Here is a 21,514-nt window from a genome sequence, read left to right as displayed (position 1 = left end):
GGCACTGAAGGAAACTTTTAAACTTTAAAAGTTGAAAAAGTAAACTTTTAAAATTTAAATGACATAAAAGAGAATGTAAATAAAATCAGTATTTCCATCTCCATAAAGAAGGTGTAGAATGCAGTCTTTTGTACCAAGCAGCCTCCGTATTTATGAGATCGACTGCGCCTCTGTGAGCTCATCACAGCCGGCCCTGTGGACTCCTGACATTCCCTAACAGAAGGGGGCTGTCCAGCTAATCCTGCTAGCCATTTGGACACAATTTTATCCTAAGTGTGCATGGGCTGGGGAGAAGGTATCTGGGAGAGGGGCTAGCCATTCCATGGCTATTAGGGAGCATCAGCCATGCTGGGTGCAGAGCCTCTAGAGTAGCTGCCTTAGGGTTACCAACACTGACCTGTAACTTCTCGCCCACACACTCTAAGTAAGCCTGATAAACTCACTGTTGCCCAGGGTGAACTCTGATGGAATCATACTCTGGTTTGTCCTAGGACCTTACGCAGAGGGATTAGATTTTTACTTAGGTGACAGAGTACTTAGACTTTGCTGTGAGTTCCTTATAGATGGAATAGAAGTTTACCTCTGACAGAACCAAAACTGGCAAAAAACATATATACATAAGCTACCTGAAAATGAACCCTATTATATTGAGCTGAAACAGGAAACTCCTGTTTAAAACAATTTAAGCTTTACAATCAAACCAAGCTTGCAAATACACAAGTATTTTCAATGATCAATTTACTTTCTACTTTTTATCCCCTGAAGAAGATAGAGGAAAGCAGCATTCATTCTTCACTCTCTTTTTAGCAACTAGGCACTCATAGCAAAATCTTCTAGGAGCTACAAAATGCTGAAGACCAAATATCCCCTCCCTCTGTGTCCCAGTAGCTCTTTAAGGAAGCTTTCAGATGCAGGGTTTCCTAGTCACAGCTAGGCCGGCCCAAGACGCATGATCCTTGCACTCCTACTTCCATTATCTTTTAAATTTATGAATGAACAATCATAAATGTATAATTATTGATATTATAAGCTTTATGATGTTATATTATTGTAGCTCAGAGCACACTGCAGTGATAATATGAGGGTATGTCATCTTAAACTTCTCCTCAGTTTGATTTAAGAAGCTAAATCAAAAGGCAAGAGCATTTAAGTATTCTCAGTTAAGCTATTAGACACACCATTTTTGGAGGAAGTGGTTTAACTATCTCATGTAATCAAAGGGTGCTGGGGTTGCTGACAGCTCATCGGGTAAAGATGCTTTCTTCAAAGCTTGCGGATGTGGATCTAAAGTTGATTCCTGGAACTCACATGGCTGAAGGATAGAAAAGACTCCACATGCACAACATGGCATGGGGTCATCAGGTAAGCACATGCAATAAAAATGTCTTAAATGTCATTGATAAATTATAGAACAAGTACTTACTCTCACATTCAACTTTGGGCTCCTCTAATTCACTTGACCTGGTGGCTACATTAATGTCACCTGGTGCTGGGGATGTTTCTGAAGTATCTGATGTTCTTGTTACGTCACCAATGGTTGTTTGCAGTAGATCTGGGCTATTTAGTAAATCAATATTCAGAGGCAAACTGTAAAAGCAACAGAAAGTTTACTCAAACCAACAGATTTATCTTTAAAATAAATGAAAATACAAATAAAACAAAACAAAACCCAATGTTAGAAAAAACTGCAAAGTTTTATTGAACTGCCTTTATTCGCCTTTCAAAAATCTTTGGAATACTTGTTCCAGTCCAGGTAGAGTAAAACTGAATGGGTTTGCTTCCTACCTGAAATGACTTAAGGGAGAAAATATTCTATTTTCAAAAGACATTAGACAATGACAAAGGGTAACAAAAGAGAGCGATTCTGAGACTCAGGAAACAAGAGGTAAGCCTATGAGCACCTTGAGAACAGGTTCGGGCCACTGTGCAGAAGTGGGGACAGGTGGCACAAGAGGAGACCGACTATCTTAGGTAACAGGATGAGATGAGTCATCTCTTCCAGTCTGGAGAGATAAAGGAAGGCAGAAATCTGTGAGCAAACAAACGCCGGGGTTACTAATGAGGCATACCCTTGGCTGTGTCCTTGAGAGTGCTGCAGCACAGTTTAACAGAAGAGGGACACCTGAGTATGCCCAGCTGTGGTCACAAGAACGAATGAGGAGGGGAAAGGGCACTGGAGAGATTGTTTAGTAGGGGAAGCACATGCCTTGCAGGCGTAAGGGCCTGCGTCTGTGGTAGCAGTCAGCAGTCTGTAAGCTCAATGCTCCTCCCAGAAGATGTCAAACAGAGCCTGGAGCACCTCACTGGCTAGCTAGCCTAGAGTGTATGCAATGATGGTAAGAGATGCTATCAACCAGGATGCAAGGCGAAGACCAACACCTGAAGTTGTCCTTTGACCATACTCATGCACAAATATGCACACTGATTAAAAAATAGTAAATAAAAAGGGACAATGGAAAAAGCAGCTGAGCACTGGCATTCACCTTTACGATTCTTGGTCAGCACCATGGACCAAGCTGCCCCTACCATCAAGTTTTCACTAGAGATGGACTGCATTCCTTTGAACTGGGAGTTCAGGTAAGTCCTATTCTCCTTCTGTCACATAAGAGGAAAGTAGCTGCTAAAAGATCAAAGGCTGAGTGCGAGACGAGCAAAGATACAGAGTCCTAGAGATGACCAGAGGTCTGCGAGAGGCACAATGATGGCATTTGTTAGAAAAGCACCTTGAAGGCCTAGGCCTGGGAGGCCATGACACTCCACGGTGTCTGTTTCTATCCACATAGTGAAAGCATGACTCAGAGCACTGTGTGTTCAGGAGCATGCTGTCTTTGTGATGGAGAGCACTAACCCACAGGAGCACAATGTGTGGCAGACCCACCTAAGAGGCCACAGAAATGAGATCTGAAAGGCTCAAACTGTTACCAGGTAAAGCATATTTGAAAACAAGCCTCAGAAGACTTAAGGACAGCCAAAGTGTGTGGTAAGCAACAAAGCATAGGTAGCAGCTATGCAGAGAAACAGCAGAGATGAAACTATCGGAGGAGCATAAGCAACTTATCCTAATTGAAAACTTAATGAAGGCAGTGAAGTATTAGTGCAAAGACAGTGTGAACATTTTTTTGTCTTTCTTTCTTTCCTTTCCTTTCCTTTCTAAGACAGGGTTTCTCTTGCAATCCTGGCTGTCCTGGACTTGCTTTGTAGACCAGGCTGGCCTTGAACTCACAACAATCCATCTGCCTCTGCATCCGGAGTACTGGGATTAAAGGCGTGCGCCATTACACCCAGCTTGTGAAGATTAATTTTGGTTGAACCAAAACACTTAGGAGATGAGATGCAAATGTGAACAGACAACTGGAAGAGGGAGCCTGGCCGAGTGAGCAGGTAGTTGGGTTGGTCCTGAAGGGCAGACCATGCAGGGACCCTTGCTGTTCTCGGGGGCAATGGTGTGAACCTCTCTGCTCTGCCATGACCTCCCAGGACAATGAACCAAAGCCTCTGAAACCATGAGTAAAACACATCTTTCCTTTTAAGTTATTTCAAGAATTCTGTCACAGCTACAAGAAAGCTAGACATGAGCCTCTAGAATTCCTATATATAGCTCATTTTTGTCAAGACAAATCAATGGGAGAAAAGATAGCTATTTTTTTTAAATAAACTAGACAAGTGTACTTATTATCTGGTGGTTTAAAAAAGCTGGTGTGTGCATGTGCATGTTTGAGTCTGTGTAGACAGATACGTTCCAAACTGCGAGTAGCAGGCATAGGTGTGTAAGATTCTCATGTGGTGGACAGGTGACCTTGGGTGTCAGTCTTCACTTTCTACCTTGTTTGTCACAGGGCCTGTGGTTGTAAACGCCAGGCTAGCTGGCTCAGGGATGTCCACCGGGGATTCTCCTGTCTGTGCCTCCCATCTCACCACGGAGTGCTGGGGTTGCAGAATACATGTTACTGTGAGTGCATGCTTGTGTTGTGGCTGGATAGTCTTTCCACCTAGTTTTTTGAGGCAGGGTCTCTCACTAAACCCGACTTTACCAATTTGGCTCTACTGGCTCCCCAGTGAGCCCTAAGAATCCACTTCTCCCAACCCAGCCCCCCAGAGCCATACCCAGGCAGCCCAGTGCCGGGGTGACAGACGCAGATCAACATACTCAGCTTTCCAGTGAGTTTTGAGCACTGAGCCCACACTTTCCTGACTGAGCTACGTCCCAGCTCCAATTCCAGTCTGTGAGGATATGAACTGATTTGTAAATTATATCATATAAAAAAAGAGGACTATCAGATTTTTAAAAAAGGGTTAAGATTATAAATAGGAACAGACAATTTAGAGGAAAACTGCTTATGGTTTTTTATACAAGCACGAATGGTTCATGAGGGAAAGTTAAAGGCTTAACTACATTGAAGAGATCTACCCTGAATCTTACCTGTGGTGTTACTTTCGTGGCTCATTTAATGTCAAAGTTCCTCATGTCATTCTTTGGGGCTGAACTCAGGCCTGGGCTACACCTCAAGGTGAAATACCTGTACTTGACTATACACTCAGTGATTGTACAATCACGCAGTGTAAGTCAATAAAATTGTAAGGAAAATGAAAACACCCCTTCTTCATGCTCACATCAGCAAACCTTCAACATTTGATAATGCTGTTAGGCCTGTAGGAGGCCAGACTTGATGCTCAGATGTAGCGTCCAATGAAGGTGATGCTGAGTCTGCTGGGAGCTAGATCCTCAGAAAGAACAAAGGGAACTAGGACCACGAAGTCCAGGGAAGCCAAGAACCACAAGTTTTGGCTTTAGATTTATCAGCCTGAGTTTGTGACTCAAACACAGAAACATGCTGAGTCCAGAAGCAGTGGAAGCCACAGCAGGAATGAACAGACCTACTGGTCAGCCTGTGGCTCTAAAAAAGACCACACCAAAATTAGTGTCTAAAAGAATGGCTGAAGTCACAGCCAAGTGCAGGAACTCCGGTACCACATTAAGAAAGTACTACAAGATCTGGGGGACACTTACGCGGTGCTGGTGCAGTCTGATAGGTTCCCATAAACTAAACCTTAACTGTTTGCCATAGTGGTTAAGTCATGGACAACAAATAGGTTCAATAAAGGATTCATGAAGCCATGCTTATGTAGATAGAACTTTTAAAGTTCTTACTGTAGAATACTAACTTCCCAGTTTACAGTGACACTTGGCCTACCCTGACTGTGCCACTATCACAACTGATACCTAAGTTTTCCCATTAGGTTACAGTTAAAAATGGATTGTTTTAAGTTACAGTTTTAATTTATTTACTATGTATGCCATGGAGCAGGTGTGGAGGGAGGCCAGAGCACAACTTGTGTGGGAGTCATTTTTCCTCCTTCCACCATTTGTATCCTGGGGACTGAACTCAGCTTGTTGGGTTTTTGCAGTATGTGCCTTTACTCACGTGATCTTGCTGCCCTTAGGTTATATATTTGAGGGAGAGAGAATATTTTAAAAATGCACATGGTAAGTTTATTATAAACATAGGTAACTTGGACACATAAAACTTGACAGACCTATGGACTAGAGAGAAAGCTCAGTGACTAAGATCACTTGCTACTTTTGCAGAAGATCTGGGTTCAATTCCTAGCACCCACATGGTGGCTCGTTGACCACCCATCAGTAGCTACAGTTCTAGGGGATTTGACACTCTCTTCTGGCTCATCAGGCACCAGGCATGCACATGGTGCACATACATACACATATGCAAACAGCACTCATACACAGAAAACCTTAAAAACAACCCACACCTGTAGGACAGCCAAGACTACACAGAGAACACACTACAAACTACGAAAAAAACAAAGAACAAATCCAACCCTCCTCTAAGAAACCCCCCTGATATATATTATTTTGACCATTATAACGAAGTAATCTAATGCCAGTGATGGAACAAACTGACATCAAGTGTTCTCCAGTCTGTGAATGCAGACATATCACAGTTCTTGTCAATAATGTATAGCCTGGATGGAACCATGAGGAAACAGTCAGGTTAATGCAAACTGTCTGTGAGACAAACGTACTATGGGGCAGTGGTGGTGTATGCTTTTAACCCCAGCACTTAGGGAAGCAGAGGCAGGTGGATCTCTTTGGCCAGCCTGGTCTACAGACTGAGTTCCAGGGCAGCCAAAGCTACACAGAGAAACTCTGTCTCAAATAACTAAAAAGAACACAAGGGTTAAAGACAGGCATGGCTAAGGGATTGATTAATAGACCTGAGGAACACAATAAACTACTAAATATAATCCATATGGGTCAAAAGTGTTGATACAAATGAAAGCACTGGGAAAAAAGGAATCAGAATGTGGAAGTGACTATTATAAACAGTAGCACACATTTTTCCTCTTTTACCATCTTATGATTACTTTAGACTATGTGCATGCATGTCTGTGTCTGTGTGTGGATCTGTGCATGTGAGTGCAAGTGCCCTCTGAGCCTAGAAGCCTCAGACCTCTGGAACTGGAGATAAGGCAACTGTGTCCTCACCATATCTGAGTGCTGAGAACCAAGCTCATGTTCTCTGCAAGACGGGTCTGTACTCTTAACTGCTGAGCCATCTCTCCAGCCCCTTGATTTTCTAAGCCTATGCAGGAACTGCTCCATGGATATAAAATACTACTGTGTTTTTCTCCTAAAATACAACTGCATGTGAAAGCTCATGATCTCTATGAATCACTGTCAACAAATTCAGGGAGGGAAAACCACTTTTACCCCTATTTTCCCTAAATAGAAGTTTTTAAGACTTTTTAAAAGTTCAGGCCATCTCTCGGATATCTGACCACTTCTTCCATCCGTGTGTGTGTGTGTGTGTGTGTGTGTGTGTGTGTGTGTGTGTGTGTTGTGTGTGTGTGTGTGTGTGTGTGTGTATGTTTTAGAGAGAGATGGGGGAGAGTCGGTTCTTTCTGAGGGAAGGCATCCTTGTTTCTGCTGCTGCACTCCATCTTAAGAGTTTTCATGTGATTGATTCACCTTTCTCCATCTTCCACCTCACAGAAGAAGTGCAGAGATTAAAAATGGATGCGCACTTCTGGCTTTTAATGTAGGTTCCATAAACAAAACTCAGGCTGTGTGGCTTGTGTGCTGGCACTTTTATGATGGATGGAGCCATCTCCTTCATTTTGTACATGCTAACTTGTCATATGTAACATGGATGTAGCATATGTCATTACCCATCTTTCTAAAGCAGAACTTGTACTGCATTGCACTGCATCCTCACGCTCAGCCCCACCAAGGCTGGTGTGAAGCGGGACACAAGCTGCCCAGGCTCTCAACTACCTGAATTACAAGTCTCTGAGTCATCTTTTGAACGAATAACATATGTATTTAATTTCTTTACTAACCTAAATACAGCACTCTGTAAGCTAAATGTTTTGATGAAGTAAATATTTATGCTGTATTTGCCAGGTACAGAAGCATCAATCACCATTTAAACAACTTTACTCAACTGTAACTCATCATTTCTCAACTATACACACCTTGTATTTCGCCACTTTAAAATTTCTTTTGCTAGAGAAATAAAGTTGTAAGAAATTCTTTTTTCTTACTATAGGCCTCAGTCTACGATGACTTTAGAGCCTTCTTCAAGCTCTTTAAATTTTCTAAAAGGCTTTGCTTTCTTAATGGCATTGTAAAGCTGCCTGTCCCCAGCTTGTAAATTTCTAGAAGGACAACAGTTTGATTATATTTTGCATGACATTAATTCATTCACCCAAAGAGTATGTACGAAGTTCATGTTCCCATGATAAGCAATGTTCTCCTTTAAGGTACTGAATATAGATAGCAAATCCATAAACATACTGTATTAAAGATGAAGTGAGAAGAAAAAGGCGTGAGCGGGACTAGAGAATGCCAAGATAAGGGTTGACACAATTATTTCAGAGTGGTCAGGAGAGATTACTGATAAACTTGAAGATGACATGGGCTGTTAAACAGAAGTCTTGGTGCTCCATGTGAGATGCCTCCCTACTGAGTTTTTGGTCAGGGAGATCCCAGAGAGCCCCAGACAACACAGGCTTTTGGCACTGCTCTTGGCTATTCAACAACTAGACCCCTTTGACACTACACACTCAGGTTGCAAGGCTTCGAGAAATAAAGCGGGCACTGACCTGGGACCTTCCTCTCTGCTGGCTAGCTTGCATAGTGCCAGGAGTGCTATGTAGTCACCACCACTAGGGGAGAAAAGTCATTTACAGTTTTACCCAGTGGTAGACCCTGCAAGCTACAATACTGACCCACTATACAAGGTATGTCCACTAGTACAACAGTGGCATAAGTGGTGCTTTAAAATAGAGATTCGTAATTGACCAAAGTACTAAGAGGAGCTGGGTGTGGTGGCGCACACTTTTAATTCCAGCACTTGGGAGGCAGAGGCAGGCGGATCTCTGTGAGTTTGAGGCCAGCCTGGTGTACAAAGCAAGTCTAGGACAGCCAAGTCTACACAGAGAAACCCTGTCTCGAAAAACCAAAACCAATCAACCAACCAACCAACCAAAAAAACCTCCAAAGTGCTAAGAGTAAGTGACTGCTGAGTGTGTGGCCTTAAACAGACCAACTCCCTCATCCCACACAGGGCTCAGGCAACATTGGGGAAAAGGGGCAGAGAGGGAGTAAGGACCAGAGGATGGAGGGGAGTGCAGTAAAATGCCGGCTCTCAACACCACACAGCTGTTAAACTCACGCACTCACAGAAGCTGACGTTACCTGCAATCAACATTCCACCATGAATGGGAGGGGGCACAAGTCTGTCTCCAGCTGTGAGTGGCTGAGGGGACGGGAAGGGACAGCCACTTCTTCAGGGGTGCAGCCTCTGGTTAATTCATTATCCAGTAAATAACCCCACGAACTCATGCAAACAAACCTAACTAAACACAGTAGGATATAATTTTAAGAGAGGGACATGGGAAGAGGGATTCCAGGAGGAGGATCACAGAAAATTTGAAAGACTAAAAGTTATACTTAACAAAACAAAACAAAACAAACAAACAAACAAAAACGTAGGGAATAAAGCACATGGCCGTTAAGGTTAGAGTGGCATTTAGCAATGAAGTAAAACAAGAAGTCATAGGAGACCAGGAGGCAAGTGAACAAGATCGAGACCGGCAGAAAATCAGAAGTGGGAGAAATCATGTTTGCTAATGTAAGGGTGTGTTACAGCTGGTGGTGCTAACACCAGGCTTGAGCAGAGGGTAGTGGTAGTATGTATGACCTAAGTTATGGCTGCCGCGGCTCCTGAGGGGGAAATAAAATAATAAAAGAAGAACAAAGGCTGGAAGACCAGGTAAGAAAATACTGCTGATAAACTGAAACAGGGTGGTGGCAGCAGTTCATTGTAGCAAGATGGACATTTTGGAAAATTCAATACAATTTCCCAGTACGAGATAAAAGGGCAAAGTTGGCTATGAGTATGCAAGCAATCTGCAGGACCCTCTGCCCTCCACTGTTTCTGATTCAAAAGCTCTAGCCAGGATACTAAGGCACACTGGCAATAGGAGAGTAAGAACTGTGATTTAGTAAGTCAGCAAAATCTGTAGAGATGAGAAAACTAATGAGGTCAAGAGACCAAGTGCTTAATTTGGAACCTATTAAATCTGGTACGCCACAGTATCAGCCCAGCACCTCCCCCTCAAATCCACGGCTTCAATCTAGTCATATGAAAATACCACAAAAGCTTAAGCCAAGGGACCTTCTGTAATTTATCTGGCCAGTGCTCCTTCAGATATCATTGAAAACACAAAGCATCCCTGATTCAAGGGAAGCGATGGCAGTGTGGGATCTTGGATTAGACTCCGGAACATTTGTGCAAAGACTGTGGAACCTGAATACTGTCCATCCTTGACAGTGGCAATGGTAATTTTGGGGGTTTCTGTATATGTGTGTACACACGCTTGTGTAGAGGTTAGTGGACAACCTCAGCAAGCTGGCGATGCGCACCAGGAATCTTCTCGCCTCTGCTTTTCTAGCACCAGGCTTACAACTGCAACCACCGCGGCTGGATGTTTAAAAACTTAGGTTCTTGAGATTGATCTCGTGCCTGATGCTCGCAGGCAAACACTACCAACCCATTTCTCCAAGCCTAACTGTAGATTTTAGAATTTTTAGTGTCAGGTGAGACACAGCATTAAGAAAAATAAAACTGAGGGCAGTGGGAGCTCTCGGCATCATCCTTGTAACTGCTCTATAAACCTAACTTTACTTCCAAATGATTTTAGAAAAGGACATGCCATAAGAGACACTTAAGGAAAAATGTCAAACAGGCAGCAGGATATGTGCACCAGAAAACAGAGAAGCCCAAGATCACCAAGTAAACAAGAAACTGCAAGCACATACATGACCTTCTCATTTTTGTGGCATATGGACATGCGTGAGAGCATGAGTGCGCATGTGGAGGCCAGAGGTCAGTATCAGATATCTTAGTGACTGGTCACCTTACAGCTTCCTGAGACAGGCTCTCTCACTGACCTACGGCTCAGCTCTTTGGCTAGGCTATCTGGCCACCAGGGAGCCTCCTGTGTCTGCCTCCACTTCTCCAGCAGTGGGGTTCCAGACACATGCCACACGTGCCCTGACTTTATGTGGGTCCTGGGGATCCACACTCAGTACAAGTGTTTAGAGAGCAAGCACTTTACTCATTGAACCATCTCCTTAGCCATATAGGTGGTCTTTAATATCATAACACTAGACAAAGTTACCCAGAGTGAGCTGAGACAAAAACTGTACTCGATCAGTTTATAGGGTTAGGCAGAGAAGGGGAAAAGCAAAGGGAACTAACACTGTTTTTGGGTTTTTTGTTTTTTGTTTTTCTTTTTGTTGTTTTTTCGAGACAGGGTTTCTCTGTGTAGCCTTGGCCATCCTGGACTCACTTTGTAGACCAGGCTGGCCTCGAACTCACAGTGATCCGCCTGCCTCTGCCTCCCGAGTGCTGGGATTAAAGGCGTGCACCACCACGCCCGGCCGGAACTAACACTGTTAGGGAGGCTAGGAGACCAAAGAGTAGGGTCCCTAAGTGAAGAGACAATTTTGTGGGGAAGAAAGTAATCGCTGTGAATGCTAATAAACTCACTGTGAACTGACTGTGGGCAGAGAAACAGAGGTCACCTGGAACCATCCAAACCGGATGGCAGAGGTGGTATTAATACTATTAGACAATGCAGCACCACTAGACAGACTTAACAGACTTCCTAAAAACAAGGTCCTATCTCTTGCAAAATGAGTAACATGGTGATCAAGACAGCACAATTTACTGAAAAGCCACTGTCAAAAATATGTGAATTTCACCTTCAATGTTGTATTCATTCATTCTATAGTACTCTGCCCGAATGTGTGCCTACCCGCCAGAAGAGGGCACCAGATTTTATTATAGATGGTTATTATATGTGGTTGCTGGGAATTGAACTCAGGACCTTTGGAAGAACAGCCAGTGTTCTTAACCTCTGATCCATCTTTCCAGGCCTCAATGTTGTACTCTTATGCGGTATGCAACCTGCACAAATTGTATTCAGTCCTTTGGGTCACAGGCAAAGTCTGACTGGGCTTAAAAGACTAAGAGAATATACTGAGCATGGACAATTCTCAGAAGGCAGAGAATGAGGCAACAGAGCAGTGGTGCTCACCCTTCCTGATGCTGCGACCCTGTTGGAGGTTGATCTGATCTATTCTGATGCTAATTACTGCTTGCAATCTCTGCCCACTTGTACTCTGCCTAAGAGCCTAACATGTTTAACCAATAAAAGGCAAATGGGATAGGCATGGCTAAGGTTCCGGGTTTTGGGAGGAGAGGAGAGGAGAGGAAGGAGGCTGCACCATCATGGTGGAGGAGAAGCACATGGCCAGTATGGATGGAGATTTGGCCCAGATGAACATTAGCAAGTATATGGGATTATGGATGGGAAGTAGCTTGATAGAAATTACTAGAACCAGCTGGCCTGGGATTGGGACAGGTATTCCCTACCTGCCCCACTATGGGAATTAGTTTAGGGGATTAATATCTGCCCTGCCCCATGTTAGCCAAGGCTATTTTAAAATATAACAGGTGTCTTGACTGATGCTAGCAGGTTAAAAAATACTGTCGTAATAATAATTATAGGCCTAATAATAAGCATTATTAGGCCATACTAGTAAATTAACCGCAACACGACCCCTTGTACAGGTCATGTTGTAGCCCCAAATGTGAAATTGCTGTTGCTACTTCATATCTGTAATTTTGCAACTGTTATGAACTGTAGCGTAAATACCTGATAGAGATGGTCTTAGGCAACCCCAGTGAAAGGGTTGTTCAACCTCAAAGGGGCTGGGACCCACAGGATGAGACCCACTGCAACAGATAAGAGTTAAGTTCAATGATCTACCACGGAGTACTTTATGCCAGTTGAGAAAAATTTGATAATACAGAAGAGAAAGTAGGATGCTGCTCCTAAATGCAGTACAGATGGCTCATCGGGGTGCTGACAGAAAAGCAGAGAGGCTCAAACAGTGCACATGCACAGAAGAGCTGACTGCTTATTTCTCAATCAAACAGTAAGAGTGAGCATCAGTTTAGAGGTAAGAAGGAGGCTGTTGAGGTTTGGAAGAGGAGAACCACCTCACAACAAAGAACTGAGTTAGCAAATGTGAAGGCTATCACACAGCAGTGAAGTCTGTGGTTACACCCAAAACAACTCAACAGGGTTGCAGGGTTCCAACATTCACCATCGGGAGCAGCGGTTCTCAACCTTCCTAATACAGCTCTTCATGTTGTGGTGATCCTCAGCCGTAATTATTTTTGTTGATACTTCATCACTATAATTTTGTTACTGTTATGAATCACAAATATCTGATGTGCAGGAAATTTGGGTATTTGATATGTGACCCCTGAGAACCACCGAGGGGGTTTAACCAAAAGTGGATTTAACCAAAAGTGAACAGAAAGGCCAAGACAAAAAAGTGAGTAAAAAAAAAAAAAAGCATATAAAAAAGTGAGTATGCATAAAGAAGGGAGAATCAAAGAGGTATTCTGGTTGATGCTTAAATAAGGACAGATATGGCTCAAAAGGTAAAGCAGTTGTCTTGCAAGCCCGATGACCCTAGAAGTTATGCAAAAGTATATAGAGAATCAACTCCCGAGAGTTGCCCTGACCTGTGTGTGTGTCACAGAATGTATTTCTTGTGTCTACACTTGCACACAAGAATATACATATCAAGGGCTGGTGGTGAGTACCTTGAATCCCAACACTTAATAGGTAGAGGCAGGCAGATGTCTGAGACTTCGATGCGAGCTTGCTCTACACCAGTGCTTCTCAACCTTCCTAATCCTGTGATCCTTTAATACAGTTCCTCATGTTACAGTGACCTCCAGCCATAAAATTATTGTTGCTTTGTAACTGTAATTTTGCTACTGTTATGAGCTGTAATGTAACTATCTGATATGTGACCCCAAAGGTTGAGAACTACTGCTCAACAGTGTGTTCCAGGACAGCCAGGACTATATAGAGACCCCAAACTAAATAAAATAAAGTATCTCCAAAAACTTCTCACTTAAAAAACTTAAAAATGGGAGGCTGGAGAGATGGCTCAGAGTTAAGAGCACTGTCTGCTCTTCCAAAGGTCCTGAGTTCAATTCACAGCAACCACACGGTGGCTCACAACCATCTATCATGGTGCCCTCTTCTGGCTGCAGGCACACATTTGGGCAGAATAGTGTATATATAATGAGTAAATAAATCTTTAAAAACAAACAAACAGAAACTAAAAAAAACCTCATCTGAGTGGTGATGACACACAGCTTTAATACCAACACTTTGGAGGCGGAGGCGGAGGCAGGCAGATTTCTTTGAGTTCCAGGCCAGCCTGGTCCACAGAGAGTGTTCAGAGGAGCCAAGGTTACACAGTGAAACCCTGCTTCAGAAAAACAATCAAACAAAAAATCAGTTAAGACAAAGCAAACTTAAAATGAATTCTCTAGACCTCCTCAATCAATTCATTCTCTCTGGGTCAAGAGTCACCACCTTCACTCAAATACATGATTTTAGTCTTGGTTTTGAGGCTGGGTGTCACACAGCTCACACTAGCCTTCACCTCCCTCACTAGGCAGCGGAGGATGACCTGGAACTCTACACCTTCTTGCTTCTCTCTCCCGGGTACTAGGATCACCACGGTCATGCATGCACCGCCATACTTTCTGTTACTGCTTCAACAGGCCTGTGAAATTTGATTTATAACCTGGATACTCATGATTATCCAAATCTTCTCAGCTCTTTCCAAAGACTCCCCAGAGTTTTGCTAATGGTTTCCCCAGAGAGAAACAAGGCAATGTCTTAAACCCCTGGAAGCGCAAGGCTGGATCACAAGCAGCCTTTAGCTATGTAAAAATGGGTGTGCTTGCATAATCTTTCTCAATGCAACCACAGGATGAAGCAGACTGGCAATTCCCTCCCTACTATTAGCTCTTATTTTATGGACAATGATTAGGCATCTGTAGTTAGATATTATTAAAGAATATTCAATTAGTTGCAAATCCTAGTCACAAATTGATACATCTACATTTTTGTTTATTAAAATGAGTTAAAACCAAAACTTTTTTTTTCAACAACAGCAACAAAGAACTATATCTGTTGAGCCTATTTTTAAAGGAGAGGTAGAAGTTCACTGCCTTTCAAAGGAGTCTTCAGTCCCAGTCCTTGGAGAACATTGCTCTCCAGCTCAGGCCATGTCTTTTCATGCCAATATAAACACAATGCTGGCTAGCTATCAGGAACACACTGTAAAATGCTCACTCAAGCTCTGCCACCTCCAACTGAGGCCACAGCTGGCTGCTTCTTGGAAACACAACCATAGGGAATTAATCAGCAAACAAACAATTCCTTCAGAAGAACATGTGTTGTAAGCTCTCAGTAATAAAGCCACAGAATGCTTTTCATCAATCTTTTTTTTTAAAAAAGATTCTTCCCTCTTTACTAGCTCTGCTTCATTATTCCAAGCTGTTCAAAGTACAAGTACTAATTAGCAATGGACAAGAATTAATGAAAAAATGAAGTTTAACTTTTAAATGGAAAGTTGATGTGCTTTGTGTGCTCATTTATTTTTTTGAAATTAATTTGTGTGTGTGTGTATGTTCCACGCCACCATGTGGAAATCCCAGGGCAGCTTGTAAGATTTGGTCCTGTGGATCAAACTCAGGTCACTAGGTTGGTGGCAAGAACTGTTAACTCGCCCATCTTTTGGGCCATGATATCATAATTTCTATTCCACACAGATTAATGTTTCGAGTCTTTATGTCAGAGCATTTTACATGCCAATGTGTATAATGATTCTGGAAGGAAGACATAATGCTGTTGTATAAATTTTTTTTTTTTTTCCGAGACAGGGTTTCTCTGTGTGGCCTTGTGCTGTCCTGGACTCACTTTGTAGATCAGGCTGGCCTCGAACTCACAGTGACCCACCAGCCTCTGCCTCCCGAGTGCTGGATTAAAGGCGTGCGGCACCAAGCCCAGCTGTTGTATACTTTATATTAAAATATAAGAAGGACCAGCAAGACAGCTCAGGAGGTAAAGGAACTTGTCTTGCAAGCCTGGTAAGCTGAGTTCAATTCTAGAAACCACATAAAGGTAGGAGAGAAATGACTCTACAAAGTATTCTCTGACCTCCTCGTGGAATGTACACACAATAATAAATTAAGACAAATAAAATTATAATGTAAGAGAATACTAAGAGTTACTGGCCCCAACATTTTTGCAAGTCCATATAATCTCTAATACAAACATAAATTTATTTAATGTGGTATTATTTTCAAACCTAATGTCTAACAAATTGAAAATCACTGGGAGTCAAGGTTAGAAAAGAAGAGCTTAAGCCAGGTGTGATGGCCAGCACCCAGAGAGGCAGAGGTGGGTGGATCTCCGTGAGTTTGAGGCCAGCCTGGTCTACAAAGTGAGTCCAAGACAGCCAAGGCTATACAGAGAAACCCTGTCTTGAAAAACAAACAAACAAACAAACAAACAAACAGACAAGGAAACAAAAAAAAAAGAAAAGAGCTTGTCTTAAAGAACAGAGTGCCACTGTTGGCACTTTTCCATGGCTTCTGCCACCAATGTTGGATAACATGGAGCCGCCATTTCCTAACCTCTTCTGTTCACATCTGTGAATAAAAAGGGGGCAGAGGGGAGGAGTCATGTGCATAGGCCAGCCTCCTCAAGACCAGGACTCTCCCTTCAGCCTGCCCCACCCAGCTACTGAGTTGGTAAAATGGGAAGATAAAATTATTTATTTAGGGACATACAAAAGTAATGTAATAACATTAACAAAATCACTACCACATCAATCAAATGTCTAGTAAATATCTATGCAGTAGAGCACAGAAATACTAAGATTCCTCACTCACGAATTTAACTTTTTGTGTGGCTGGTCTAACACTTTACTGTATGTGTGCATGTTGGGATGCATGTTTGTAGGTCACTTCCCTGAAAAAAGAGGTTTTTCCTTTTATTTTGTCTGGCCTGGAACTTGTTATATAACTTAAGCTGGCCCTATGCTCTTGCTCCTGCCCCCTAAGTGCTGGGATTAGAGGCACGTGCCAACACTGTCAATTCACTATGTGAACCAAGCTAATACAATATTAAACTGTGTATTAGTTGCTATAAAAACAAGCATATTAGTTGATCCTCAGTGTCCAGCAGTCCTGGTGCCTGACTGTGCTTTGACCTTATGAGACCCTCTGTGCTGACTACAGGAGACCTAAGAGCCTGTCCTCTCCCCATGCTCTTTGCTGTGGCCTTCTTCATGACATAAAGCGTTTTATGCTTCCTGGTTGGGATGGGTAGCAAAAGAAGAACTTAATTGGTTACTTCTGCATTTCTTCTACAATAAACCAGTATTTTATAATCTACAAGTTAAAAAAACCAGGCATAGACAGAGGAGATAAAATCATTTTCTTCTATAACTTAATTTAAAATATGTATGTGACTACCATTTCAAGATCAGAAAAATTAGATCATACTTAAAGAGAGGTTGAATTTTGTCTCTCATACAGTCTTATACTTATGGCAATTTTCCTGCCTCATCCTCTTCTGTGCATGAACTACCATGTCCAACAGAATTTTGTTTTTTTTTTTTTCCAGGCAAGGTTTCTCTGTGTAGCCTCAGCTGTCCTCGATTCACTTTGTAGCCCAGGCTTGGCCTCAAGTTCATAGATATTTGCCTGCCTCTGCCTCCCAAATGCTGGGATTAAAAGTGTGCGTCACCAGTGCCGGGGCACCAGAAATGTTTTCAACCATAAAAAGAACGGTCACCAGAGCTCTAGCTTTTCTCTGTCTATAAAACACAACACAACCAACCTAACTAAAATGTTACAATTAGATTCAACAAAACCAGCCAAAACCCTGTACACAACAGTATGCAGTTCTGTGCTGATGAGTCCCTTTGATCCAAAGGACAGTGCTATAGTATGTTGTTCATGGAAGAAATATTTCTCCAGTCTAGATTACTTATTTTCCACCAAGACAGGGGTCTCAGTATGATGCTCATTTAAACTCCTGGGTTTGAGTGAACCTTCTAGGTGCAGGTTAACTTCAAAATCTGTATTTTTTTTTTAAAATTACTTTTGTTGCTCTTCCAGTCTTTTTGGCCTCAGTGGCAGCAGAAACAAAATTGAAAACAAAAGGAACATCATCTTCTGGAAAGTGTTGCAATGGGACACACAGGCTGAGCCACTGCTGTGGCTCTAAAGCCTACCACCTTCAGAAGTTGACCTGAGGCCAATGTGGCTACCCCACCAAGCTCAAGAGAAAGCATAACTGGAGTGCCAAGGCTAAGAGACGAAACACAGCCGGGACTGGGCAGACGAGGTACCTCAAAATTGTCTACTGCAGATTCAGACTCCGTGAAGGAACACCACTTAAGCCCAAGAAGGCAGCTGCTGCAACATCCAGTTCATCTTGAGGATTTCAGTCAGTCATAAGAGAAAAAGAGAAATGCTCTGGTTTCACAATTTCAAAAAAAAAAAAAAAAGAAAAAAAAGAAAAAGGCTTTCATTTGTATGAATGCACACATAGATGTCAGAGGGCAACTTGGGGTAGTTGCTTCTCTCTAACATGTGTACTCTGAGGATCAAACTCAGGTCATCAGACTTAGTGACAGCTGCTTTTACCTACTGAGCCATCTCTCTCCACCTTCAAGCCTAGGACTTTGATCATGGGACACAGGGAGATGAGAGCAGAAATATATCAGTGACAATTTATTTAGGCCGAACTACTTGTAAACCCCTCACTAGTCCAGAACATGTACTGCTTGTCTTGAGACTACCAGCCCCAAGAGCAAATATTTACAATACAGACTACATAGTCCTTATCTAAAATACTTGGAACCAGAAACATTTTCCATTTCAGTTTATCTGTTCACATATTTACGTGCTCATGCACACACACACAATGATGAAATATTTATGGCCTGGAATCTGAGTCATGTATGGCCCGATGGTTAAACAATGTAACAAGATCCTAAAGCACACAGGAAATTTATGAAATATGATTCTACTGCCCTCTGTCCTTCACTGTCTCTAACTTTCAAGCCAGTTTTTCCCTTTAGAAAAACTCATGATGTGATGCTGAACCAAACTGAACACTTTTAGTTACCTCAAATTCTAAGAATAAAAATGAGCACTTCCAATAGAAACTGAAGAGCACTGTTTAGTTATAAGCCTTCCATACTTATAAAATGAACATTCGCTAAGATATACAGGAGGGGTTCGTTCTACCAGTGGCAGACCTCTGACTTCAAAACTAAGTTAATGTGGTAAAGCCAGGGCTCAAGACTTTCTACAGGAACAGGAAAGCCTTCTCCTCATGGTGATTCATTTATATCACAGAATGCTAGTGCCTTTAATCATATCATACCCACCAAATCTTTTTATGGCACAAAAGCAGAGCTTCTGTGCTTAAAACGTTATGATATAAATTCTTTTAAGAAGAAGAAAGAGGAGGAGGAGGAGAAAAAAGAAGCCTGGAGTGATGGTTCAGCATTATGAACACTGGTTGTTCTTCCAGAGGACCCAGGTTGAATTCCCTGCACCCACATGTCAGCCAACAACCATCCACAACTCTGGTTTCAGGGGACCCAATATCCTCTTCTGGTCTCCACAGGCACCACTAGTGGGATACACAGATGCAGAAACATACATATAGGCAAAAATCCATTCATATAAACAAGTCCTGAAAATAAATGGGTGGGGGAGCACCATAGAGAATACTCAGTAATCACAATCTGAGCTATAAAAAACCCAAACCCCAATACCTCAGAGGGTCAAACCTTAGTGCTGCTTTAGAGCACACGAGATGGTTACTGTCTTCAGTGACAGGCTATTTAAGATATGCATCTGCTCTTATTCAAGATACATTAGTGATCTGAATATCCATCCCATATCCATCTATGGAAAATTTAGGCAATGATCCCCTATATAATAATCATCATCATCATCATCATCATCATCAGATCTAGACTCGCCTGTGGATTTCATGCTCTAAATGTGTTGGTTAGCCGCCTCTCTTCTATTGACAAGCCCTATTATATCTGCAACAGCAGCCTACTGTCAAAGCCCTCTGAAGTCTTATTCAGTGTCCAGCAGAAAGAACGTGTAAAGCAGGATGGGTTAAATGACACACAGTTTATAACAAAACTTCATTATTTCAAGGCATCAACAGGTCTAAATATAAACCATCACATCTCTCCTTACATAGCTTAAGTTCAGAGATTCTTCTAAAATTTAAAATAAGCACAACAGAGGGAATACTGCTGCTCCTCATAGTGTTTCAGCCATCAGGTACCACCCCAGCTAATCTGCAGCCAATGAATTAAACCAAAGAGCTCGAGTTAACTACATTGCAAAGTTCAAAAGGGACCAAAAGTGTAAAATATAGGCATTCCATCTCAAAATGTTAACACGTTGACTTCATAGTTTTATTTTAAAGGTTGTATATGCGAAGATGAGGGTGTGGTCACAAACCTAGGAGATTTGAAAAGGGTTTTCAATGAGAAAGTAAAGAGTGAAGGAAGCTTTCCACCTTGCATTAGGTATAACCACCTGCTAGTAATACAACCATTCAGCTAGCTGTCAGTTAGCCATCCAAAGAAACTGTTCAGACTTAGCTCTCTACATGAATCGTACTGTTATTGCAATTTCTAGACCTGTGGTAACCAACGTATGTTTATTAAAAAAAAAATAAAGTATGTAATTTTTATTAAACGCAGGCACTCAGCTGAAATTAAGGCATGGACTGGTCACTTTAGAAAGTAGTGTATGAAGAACACTATTCCATAGCACCACACACGGCCGCTACCCAGTGACTGAGCGCGGTTCCTTTTGGGTTTGAGTTTTTCGGCTTACTCTTTAAAAACTCAGTCTACTTAGATAGCATGTGAATGACAACTGACAGTTTGTCATAAACATGAACCTCCTGAGAGATGTTCTGAGTAATGTGTTAAATGCTAAAATTATGAAGACCCTTCCCAAGGCCACAGTGGTATGCACAGCCTTTCCACCCAGCAACGTCTGCCACCGTCAGTGACAGCTTACAGCTTCTTCAGATCCTCTTCCTTCCACAGCAGACGGTAGTCACGGCACTGGGTGACCAGGGACTCAGTGTGAAGTAAATTCTCTCCAACACCCCTAATGGGATCAGTCCTCTAAGAAATGCCACAAAATACATTATCAGCCTGGATGGCAGAGGTCCATGGCCTAAAAGGTGTAACGACTCATATCTCGGTCATGGCTGCACGGCCAGAAACACGAGCATCATGATGGGCTCCTGCACTCTTCACATTGTGCTCATGGACAAAGTCAGTGTAGTTTCTATGTGCAGCCTGGGGTGGGGGCAAGGCCCTGCTGTCCCACTGGTGTCCAGCACGTTGGCAGCGGTCACTGGTAGCAGAGAGCCTAGATGGTTGAGGAGTGGGGAGCACAGTTAGTCACAGGAACAGAGAGGACAGTGTGTAAAGGAGAAAGGCAATGTGACAGCATGCACCACCATGGCTAGCAGTTAGCATGCAGTGGGAAATCCATAAAGTTAATGCCACATGTACTGGAGCCAGAATGAGTTAAGTGAATTAATTAACGAAGGAAAGTCACAGAGGGTAAAACACTGGTATCTGTTCTGATGTGTCTGGGGATCTTGAAGGTAGAAACATTGTTTGGAATTCTAGTGGAAAAGAAACAAAAGATCTAAGTAGAGCTTTATTCAAATATTAGAAAGAATTCTACCGAAGGACAAAAACATATATGGAAAAAGAATTTTAAAAATGATCTCCAACATTATTCAATTTAAAAAAGTGTAACCTAGAAAATAAAATTCAGGAGCACTAAAAAAGACCTGCCCTCAGACATCAAGCAAGTTTATACCAATGCTACAAATTAAATAATAATCAGAGATCAAGAGCTTTCAGGGTGGTATGGCCATAGACTAAATTAAGAATAATCATCGTGCTGGGCAGTGGTAGTGCACACTTTTAATCCCAGCACTCAAGCAGGCAGAGGCA

The 21,514-nt window shown here is 42.4% G+C and overlaps 1 protein-coding gene and 1 long non-coding RNA gene across 6 annotated transcripts in view; one reads left to right on the top strand and one right to left on the bottom strand.

The window, feature by feature from the left end:
* EPB41L5 (erythrocyte membrane protein band 4.1 like 5) overlaps positions 1 to 21,514 on the bottom strand; it is a 96,671-nt gene that overhangs the window by 30,835 nt on the left and 44,322 nt on the right. For 4 of the 5 annotated variants that reach the window (XM_084774721.1, XM_084774722.1, XM_084774723.1 and 1 more), the window contains exon 17: positions 1,424 to 1,587. In XM_084774721.1, coding sequence (XP_084630847.1) covers positions 1,424 to 1,587 — 164 coding nt within the window. Of the gene's footprint in view, positions 1 to 1,423; positions 1,588 to 16,237; positions 20,916 to 21,514 lie in introns of those variants that run through there. The other variant, XM_084774725.1, reaches the window with a different exon arrangement.
* On the top strand, positions 1,780 to 18,630 carry LOC311593495. Its single transcript, XR_014777727.1, has 2 exons — positions 1,780 to 2,577; positions 17,604 to 18,630. It is a non-coding gene; the product is annotated as an uncharacterized lncRNA (long non-coding RNA).

The sequence above is a fragment of the Acomys minous genome, assembly GCF_964271855.1.
Source record: "Acomys minous genome assembly, chromosome: 1".
Taxonomy (NCBI): domain Eukaryota; kingdom Metazoa; phylum Chordata; class Mammalia; order Rodentia; family Muridae; genus Acomys; species Acomys minous.
Note: the sequence above shows the minus strand (reverse complement) of the source record. Positions and strands in the feature narration are given on the sequence as shown.